The 9,726-nt window shown below is 51.3% G+C and overlaps 1 protein-coding gene across 1 annotated transcript; it reads left to right on the forward strand.

The window, feature by feature from the left end:
- The first annotated feature begins 2,870 nt into the window (after positions 1 to 2,870).
- LOC100908466 (peflin-like) lies at positions 2,871 to 5,489 on the forward strand. Its single transcript, XM_029112415.1, has 2 exons — positions 2,871 to 2,930; positions 4,992 to 5,489. Exons 1-2 carry the CDS (start codon positions 2,871 to 2,873, stop codon positions 5,487 to 5,489), a joined length of 558 nt encoding a protein of 185 aa, XP_028968248.1.
- Positions 5,490 to 9,726: the final 4,237 nt, after the last annotated feature.

The raw sequence follows: 9,726 nt of genomic DNA on the forward strand, positions 1-9,726 counted from the left end.
TATCGCAGCTTTGAAGTCTGACTGAATCATTCGATTCCATTCCGTAGCTCCCCCGCAAGAGCTTGCGCAACTCGTTTCGGGGATTCCAGTTTCTCCGACGCTGTGACCGTCAGGAAGGGAGGATTCCTTCCTTGAGAGTGAAAGGTTCCAGACGACAACATCCGCTCAAAAACACGAGCTCTCCCGAAGCAAGGGGATCATCATGAAGCGGATCGTTCGCGGGAACTTCGGGAACAACCGCGAATGGAGAAGAAGGAATTCCTCAGTGTGGTCAAGAGAGTCTCGTCGAGGTCCCTGGGAAATGGAAAACTCGGAGACAGTATTCTGCGCTCGGGGAACTTGCTCAAGTGAGACTTTCGGTGTCGTCGTTCGTTCCCAAAAAAACTGTCATCAACTTCCGTGTGAGACGATGGAGACTTGCGACCACTACCAAGCAAGAGCGCGGTGTTCTAACGAGTACCTAGCTCGGAAGTTTCGGCGACTCTTGTGGAGCAACACGGACGATGCTCGCCACATGGGTGCCGTGGAGGACAGTACGGCTCGGAATGATCCAGGACAACTCGGGGGAAGCATTTTTTCCCTAATTCAGCGACATGTTTCCCCAGCACTGAATATAGTGAGACTTCGGGTCGTCAGGGTCACGGCCGTCTTGTTACCGTCGCATCAGGAAGGGAACCTTCAGGAAGCTCTGAGCTCCTGAGCCTCCGACGAACGTATGTGTAGAGTACGAACTTCTCATTCTCGACCTCCGAGTGGGGTCTCCGTCGATGATGGGATCACATGGTATCCAGCTGCAGAGGGAACTTCGCCTGCTCTCCCAAGAGCTCCGCGTCCCATTCGTGTCGTGATGCGAATAGACCTCCATTCTAATTCAGACTCTCGTACGGGGTAAGCTCAATCTAGATTCAGACTGCTAATAAAGCGGAGTGGTTTCCAAATATTGAACAAAGGGACGTCGTACGGACGTGAATAATGATGACTCGCTTACTGGGGAAGGTGGACGGAGATAACACATTCGGGCTGGAAGTTTGAGTCGGGATAAGGAGTTGTGTCAGCTCTCCGCTCGTTATCAGCATGAACTCTAAAAATAAACCCCATATCGCCTCCGCGAGTCGACTCAATGAACAACACGCCATTTAGGTGAGACCCCCCCACTCGGCTCCCTTGACTTGCTCCGGCCGTAGCATCCGGAATCCGAGACGTAAGCGCGGGGACAGGTGCTGTATGGAAGTCCTAGTTGGATGTGGGTCTGCCGGACGGATACGTTTCGGGTCGCCGCAGGGTTCTTCAAGTATTTGGTGCATGAGGACTGTTGAGTGAATCGCGCCCTCGCTCGCTTCCGGGTGGGAAAAGTGGTTTAGACGAGCTTTAGTTCCTTAACGACGCGAATCTCGATCAGCTTGTCCCTCGAATAAGATCGTATTTTCGCTTCATTGACGATATCTCAGGGCGAACGAGATTGAATCGGGAAATCAAGATTACTAACGAGCCGAGATCGATTGCATTCCATATCAGACAACCTCCCGAGGAACCCATTGACAGGGTCGACCGTGGCGTACTACACACGACAAATTAAGCCCCGAAACATTGCATCGATGCGTTCGATCCGGGACGAAGACTCAATCGTGGGATTCCAATGTCGTCGGGAATGACTGCAGCGGAACGCACAAGCGGGGACTCGGGGGCAATACTCTGGGCTCACATTCCTGCCGCTTGATTCCCCATGCGTTTCCATGAGTTCTTCTTCATGAACTCTCCCTAAGTAATGAGCGAGTGCTATGTGATGCGGACGTGAACGAATGATTTATATGCGGATGATCAGCGACGAGCCCAACCCCCCTTCCCCTCCGACGAGCTGAAAATCATCGCTGAGAGCATGGAGTTTTGCCTCAATCTCGCAATCGTGAATGTCTACTGACACCGCCCATCATCAACCTGCTATTCTTCCCGCGATCCGCGGCTTCCTCACGACTCCGTTCCCTCGAGAGGACATTGAGGTTTTAACTCCCTCTACCCGACTCCCTGTTCTCACTCCTTGTCAGTCGGTAATTGTAAGCAGTTCTGTCGATTCCTTCCCTGCCCCTCAACTGCGACGAAACTGACCCAGGCCTCGAACGAGAATCAGATGCTCATGCACCTTGTCCCCGAAACGGTCGGTGATCTACGGTTCGAACTCCGACTAAACCTGATGCGATCGAGAGAAAACCGAACCTAGGCCCGTGTCCGCAGATAAGGGGGATGATAAAGACAACCCCTTGCGCGAAGATCGCGTCTTTAGATAACAATGATTCCAAGGGTTTAGGTGATCGGTGAATCAGCCAAGTCGCCTGCACCATCTGAACTTCGCTCTAAGGTCCACCTATCACTGATGTTGTTCCGAGCGGAAGATCGCAGCTCCGGGTTAAGAAGCCGGCTACTTATGCGAGAAGCGCGGGTCTCCATTCGGCTTTCGTGTTCCTCTCAATCGGAACCGACACATTCCGCGCCTAAAAATTCCCCGTTCACTTCTCAGAAAACCGTCCTCCGGCTGCTCGGAGGGGTTCAGAACATGACGCAACTCAAGAAAAGTCAGGCATGTTGGTAGTAGAAGGCCATACCACGGTTTCCTGCGTCCGAGGCAGGGGCTTCCCGAGAGCGTAGCGATCGGGGAATGAGCCCGTGCTCTGCATTCTCTCTACGAAGGCACCTGCGGTCAGATAGTGGGACCGCCCCAGAGTTTCAGCACAACCCATGATTATGATTGACATCTGGCATGCTTTCGTCGAGGAAACGACGAAGCAAAAAATAAGTTTCTCCTGATCCAAGTTGGACGCACCTATTTTCGAGTCAAGCTCCGGATACATGAGATCACAATGGATTTTTCAACAATGATGACTTCGAACTACGGTTACACGCAATTTGAGACGATCGACATTAATAATCTGGATCCGGTAAGTTGACGGAATCGGCAGGCCTCTACCTAGCCTATATATAGGGTCAATTGTCTCTGGTCATTGGGCTCGAATTCTGGCATCCTATCCGGTGAGAGTGAGAGCACGACGTCGCGAGATTCGGATGATAAAGTCCTCCCCGCAGAGGATATTCCGGGAAAAAAGACACTAATCTTTTCATGGCGAGCACGCGGACAATGGCGAATCAGACTTGCTATGCCAAGGACTTGAGAAGTCCGTTCGAAGCTTCCGCTGAATTTGTACGGAGAAATGAATGAATCAAGATGCTTGTAGCGGGCATTCCCGGCGGAGGAGCTGGTTTGAACCTCGAGAACCTCGAGCTGCTTTGGTATAGTATCGTGACACCATGACGCAGGACGATGCGAATTCTAATTCACTCGCTCGAGAGCGACTGAGCTCTGAATGCGGGTGAGCGTACTGCTCCGAGTCAAAGCGTCCGAATTGGAATGATGACACGCTCTCCCGAGTCTTATGCTCAGCCTTCGGGACCGGAGGATCTTCGTGAGCCAGGTTTTCCTTCCGTCGAGCGTGTGCTCGCGCCTCTCTCGCGACTTACGGCTGCTGATAAGTCCGATTTCGAAGAAAGACTTCGGTATCGATTCGGAACCCACAAGCCATTGGTCACTCCCCTCCAAGACTTCCTGGATTCGCCCTGTTATCGATGCGCGCCAGCTCGAGGGGAGCATTTGCGATTCGAGTTGCTTTTCCACATGCTCTCCATGGATAGCTTGTCACCCTTGCTACGATGCGAGGAACTCTTGGAAATAATTGATGGGCTATCGTTCCTGACTGTTGCAGTCCGTCATTGATATCTCACGCTCAGCGCGAAGGACTCGGTCGCGGGACGTCAGAAGGGAAGACTGTGCATAACAGACTCGGCCACTTCCGACGATAGTATTCACGTCGACGATAGTGTTTTGGACGAAGTGTTCGGCTTCCGTTATGGTTATTGGGTTCGTCCGGCCAGCAGGAATCTCGCGCTTCGATGACCCGCGGTTCACGGCGGCGGCGTACTGAGACAGCCGGTCGCTTTATCAGCCCTCTGATTCCCCCATCTCAGCTCGGAAACAACCGAGGGGAATTCTGTTTCCATCGACCCTACTCTCCCTCATAGAATCCTCGAATCCTAGTCATCCGAAGCTCAGCTCCCGAATCTTAGACCCTCGAACGTGACGACTCATGACGTCAGACGTCATATCCTCGGGGAAAGGGTCTCTTCAGTGAGCGAGGCTTTCTAGGCGAGCTCGGGTTCCAAAATCAGACCGCCCGGCTGGAATGGACAAGAAGGGGATAGCGCTCGAGATCTCCGAAGGTACCCCAAGCTTGCATTCGCGCTGTCAGTCCGATCATCATTTGCCCTTGACCGAACACTTCTCGATGGTGCCCGCCGTATTCGAATGAGCGTTCCACCGGAGTCTGAATGGATTGGGGTGTAGTGGGAGCGCTCGCGGAATCCGAAGCTCATTGCGCATTCACCGGGGACCGCTAATCTTCTTATCGGTATCGAGAATCATCCCAGCGATTATCGGTCCCTCAGGTATCATCATCTATGACGCTATAAATAGTTGATTCACCTATGGTCATCACACGGAGACGATATCATGAACCGGGTACTGACCTTCACTATACCGAACACTGGTCCCGAGAGACCTTGCTCTCCAGAAGGATCTCTGGTACGAACTCAAGCCTTAGTGACTCCCTGTACCACGGGCCAACCGTCCTGAAGCCTCTCCTCAGAACGATTTTCTGAGACGGACGTACACACATTCATCTTGACTATCGACCATTATTCCGTTATCCCGGAATGAAGCGGCTGGATGCTCCCGACGAAACAAAGTTCAAGCCTTCATGGAAGAATTCTTCCTTGCAGTTTTTATGCGGGAGGCAACGCTCTCAGGGTGCGAAATCCGAGAAAAACGGCCGAGTGGCCGAGGTGGCCGAGTGGCCACGTCGCACGTCCTCCACCCTGAGGGAATGACGACCAGGCAATTCTGCGGACTTGATGACGAAGCTAACAACGCACCGACATATCTCTTCCAGGTCATTATAGAGACATTCAAGCGCATTGATACGAATAACAGCGGCCGATTGAGCAGGAGTGAAATGTTCGAGGCCTTTTGCAACCCCGACGGAAGTGATTTCACTAAAGAAACCATCGTTCTGCTCTGCGGAATGTTCGATTCGGACGAGAGTGGCGGCTTGGACCTGAAGGACTTCGCTCATCTTTTCCATTTCATGGAGCAGTGGCAAATTCTCTATAGGAAATACGACTTGTCACGTCGCGGTCTTCTGAGTGTAGACGATATGATCAGAGCGCTCAACGACCTCGGTTACAGAGACATCAATCATGGCGTCGTGAATAATGTGGTCAGACGACTGGGGACTCAGACGACAATCCATATGGATGCTTTCATTCGAGTTTGCTCGGTATGCAAACGCGTAACCGATAATTTCCGGAAGCGAGACAAACACGGAACAGGACTTCTCCGAATCAGCTATAGCGACTTCCTAAGACTCGCTCTGAAATCTTGTTTTTGACGTCAGACGACGGGCAGACGGAATGGTGGAAGCGGGGTGATTTCCGAAATATGAGACTCGGGGGAAACTTCAATAAAGATGGCTGTGAGAACGACAAATTGTTGAGGGCTCCCGGCTAGCTCCACTGGCTAGTTTCCCTTGGAAACCGAATGAAACAATATCTCACTCTCTGAGCTCCCAGGTTAAGCTCATTTAATAGAAGACTTCATGGCCTGCTTGTTTTTCTCTTTTTCGCCGTGAAAAATCAGCAGCACATTCATGCCTGATGTAAGATAGCTTGAATGTGCAGATTATGAGCATGAATCAAGCTCCTCATGAATGAAACACGTCCGGGCTGCGGGCTGGAGTGTACGGGACTGTGTATTCTTTCCAGGATCTCAATATATCCTTAGGACTGTGTATTCTTTCCAGGATCTCAATATATCCTTAGCTCAGAGATCCTCCCGGATATCCGGGAGCCAATAGTTGAGAACGCCCCCGGGTGGGCATGTATTCTACCGTTGTAGGACTCGGGAGGGAAGATTCCCCCAAGCCACAGGCTGAGGAATCAAAGGATGAAGTAGTCCTCTCGCAACCTGTCAATCCGAGGCTTCTATGAATCGGCGAAAAAACGCCGAGCTCTCGCGGGATGAGTCCCGGCGGAATCATGTGTGTCACCGGATCGAAGGCGCTCACGTGCAACTTGTTTTCGAGACCGCCTGAATGGCATTATTGCAGTGTACCTATGGAAATGTCAACGCCGTGTTGCTCGTGTACGCTTTGATGTAAGCTTTTCCGAGTAGCATCACATTTTCTCATCGGTGGTAAGCGATATTTTCGTTCAACTCCAGCAGTTCAAAGATCTGCCGCCCGCTCGCTCCCCGCAACCCCGTCGAGTCCATGCCTATCACATCATTAGAGGACTCTCTACTAAAATCTCGATCAATTACATGTCCGATACATTCACTTTGTAGGGTATTTGAAAGCGACAGTCATAGATTGATCCAAATGCGGAGAAGGTCGGCATTCGGCGGTGGATAAGCTCATAGCGAGACCTTTAAGTGAATTTCTCGCCCGGAAACTAGGCGTGGACAGCAGCTGAAGTTTTTCCCGCCTCATGTGCCTGCACGTATAGCGTATTGAGAGCTTCGACTACAAGAACTCAGAATGGAATCTCAGATGCTGAAGGCCATCTGCTGCATTGTTTCTGGAACTTTTTGCACAAAGAAGCTTTCTCCCACTGTCTGAGCAGGCCCTCTCCGCCCCGCCGTGCTTTACTTGCTCCTTAGGCTACGCGAACGCCGCGTTCACTGCAGGTCTCAGAGTCTCTTTCGCCGGAGTATTTTCCCGCGATATCCTCCAATGTTGACAAACTCGCAAGTGGAATCAGAGGATATCGACGCTACTGATTCCTTCCCCATTCCCATTCCATACTATGGATGGGATGTCTGTGTAGAGATTCTTGGAATACTTTGCTCGGATTGAAATGTCTGTCACTGGAGTCGGGACGATGAGCAGCTAGCGGCTCGCGGCTTAGATCGAGCCGGTCATGCCCGCCCCGGCCATTGGGGCTAACGATTATCTGTCTTCGAATTTTAACAGAAAGTTTGAGAAGTCGCGATGAAGAACGCAAGGTAAACCGAGTAAGCCAGTATTCTGGTGGAAACTATTTCATTGCAGCGTCTCCCCCGATAGCTTTCTGATCGACATCGATTCCCGAGTCTCCCTTCCCTCGATGGACACCCACCCAGCGTGCCGCAAATACCGGGCGCCATCGATTCTCAGGATTTTCTTCCGACTGGTCTCCACGGAATTTTGTTTCGCGCATACCGAAGCGACGTTGGCTCGTTGTATTTTTTGAATCAGATACATACATAGTATGTATGTGGATTCAGATTGAGGCATGAGGTCAATGCTCAAAACCATGCGTGGATGTCGGCGATCCCTCGCGATGAAGAGCTTCCTCAGCGGAGGAGAACATGCAAGCGTCCTCGGGAATCGCAGGAAGACTCAGCGGCTTTGAGACAGCGATTTCGGAGACGTACTAAGAAGTCGAGTCTGGTACTAGTCGCGCTGACCGGCTAGATCGGAGTCGTTGAGCTCAGGCATCTGGAATGTGGACATATCACAATCCGAGCGCATTACAGTACTCGCGGTCGAATCGAGATCCAAAATTTTGTGAACGTTATCTCTCATCACACTTATCACCAAACACCATCACCATGATCATTATATCCTTTGTATCATATATACGGGTCGCCCTCAGACGAGACTAACATACGATTGTACAAGCTGAGGAAGGGTCATTAACATATTCACTCGAGAGCGAAAAATGCGCGGAAGGTTGGAAAATGACTGAGGGGTTACGCGGGACAAATAAGTTTGGGAACCCCTTCAGTTGCGGACCAAGACGGCAAAAGGCGACTTCACCTAGCATGAAGTTTAGGTTCCGTCTGTGATGCACCGGGATGAACAAACAGCATGGATTCGATAGAGCCTGATTGACTGAGAACAATGATCTCTAGTCACATCGCACCGCGATCTTCCTCCGGCGAATTCATTCGACGGGTATTCTATCGAATGACAACTATCTCTCCCTGATGGGAAGCATCATCTCAGCGAGAGAAGGCGAGAAATCAGAATATACCCTCCCTTTTGCCAATGCTTTCTGGAAAGCTCCTCCATTCCACCTGCCCATTCCCGCTCGTTGACGCTCAAGACTATCGCTTCGGCTCGAGATCAGCCGGCGGGGGAAATTTTTCCCGAAGGTCGATCGAGCGTTCATCGTCGCTGAAAAATGACTGGCATGAACGGGATATCTTCCAACTTGCAGCTCTATTCTAAGGGCCATGATCTAAGGTTGTCAAACTTTCAAAGCTCCTTAGCGAATCTTCGCCGAAAAGGGGAGCCCTCTGGAGCGAGCGCTCTTATTCTAAGCCCTTATTATTCGAGCCGCCGATCGGGAAATCCGCACTCTCCCCCGAATGCTACGCCGGTTACCATGCGAAAAAGAGAGCGCTCCGTCTCGCTCAATAATAAACTCCCTCGGCCGGGAACTCACGTGAGGGGGGAGTTTCCACAAGGTGAAAACCACCAGTGGAAAGCCACAAGGTGAGAACACTGAGGTAGGTGAAACTCACAATGAGAAAACCGAGGAAACCACAGGATGAAAACTACCCAGTGGAGGCCTCGTGGAAAAACTCTGGATATGAGAGTCACGAGGCGGGTGCCTGTGCCCGTTCACGGACTTGAGGGAAATGGACGCGGTTGGATACACTTTCGTTTTTGATGATGAAGTCGATGCACGTGGGCTCGGTCAGCAACTACATGAGTTTGTACCTCACTTATTTCCCCTGCACTCGATATAGTTTTGACTCGGATAATCGGCCCTGCGTTCTCAGTCTGAATCCACCGAAATACTAACGAGCTCAGGCGGGGAAGAGGGTCAGAGTCCGTGCATAACTAAGAGCGAGGTTTCACACCATCTATTGTTGGGACTTGGGAGGATGAGCCCATCCGCTACTTTGTTCGTGCGATATTCGGAAGAGGAATAACCGTAATGCGACTCGTCCGCCCTCCCGAGCGCTTCCCACGTAGACAGGTTGAATGTCCTTGACCATGACTCCCTTGACCATGTTGAGCCACCTCAGCACAAGTTCTTATGTTCCTGACGAGTTCAGAGCTTATCAGATCCACGACGAGCCGTACAGTGATCCATCACGTCTGAGCGCCGGTGGAGATAGCAACACCGTCCTCCTTGACCCTCGAGCACCGTATATGTACACCGCGATCCTTATATCGCGCGCGAAAGGCGACGCGACGATTATCCACAATCCGCTCCTTATCGAGATTTGCCAAGAAGTCTGATTCTCCTATTTTCGGAACGATATTTTCAAAGATTGAGACTCATTTGTCCTCGACGGACATCTCTATCTTCACTGTCTCTTGTCAAATCCGACCGGGAGCGAATCGTTGTGATATTCCTGAGAAGCGGCCGAAATGGGACTTCGCCAGAGGTGCTTGGGTCGAGTCCTGTTGGCAGAAAAGAATTTCCTCCAGCTTCTCCTCGCGGCGATGCTCAAATTCTCAAACGAACACGGCCAGCTGACGGTCGCCGACTTGGAACGATCTCGCCGCGATCTCAGATCACTATGATCAAAAGCTCGAATCTTCATGGTGCCCTTTGTACTTTCCTCTTCCTATACCCTTCCGGACCACGATGCCGATAGGGCATTCGGAGGAGACGGAAATTCTTCTT

This window comes from Galendromus occidentalis, unplaced genomic scaffold, assembly GCF_000255335.2.
Source record: "Galendromus occidentalis unplaced genomic scaffold, Mocc_1.1 scf7180000077500, whole genome shotgun sequence".
NCBI lineage: Eukaryota > Metazoa > Arthropoda > Arachnida > Mesostigmata > Phytoseiidae > Galendromus > Galendromus occidentalis.

Coding starts and splice junctions, on each gene's coding strand:
- LOC100908466 (XM_029112415.1), top strand. CDS start 2,871: ATGACTTCGAACTACGGTTACACGCAATTTGAGACGATCGACATTAAT. Junction 2,931..4,991: donor ACATTAATAATCTGGATCCG/GTAAGTTGACGG, acceptor TATCTCTTCCAG/GTCATTATAGAGACATTCAA.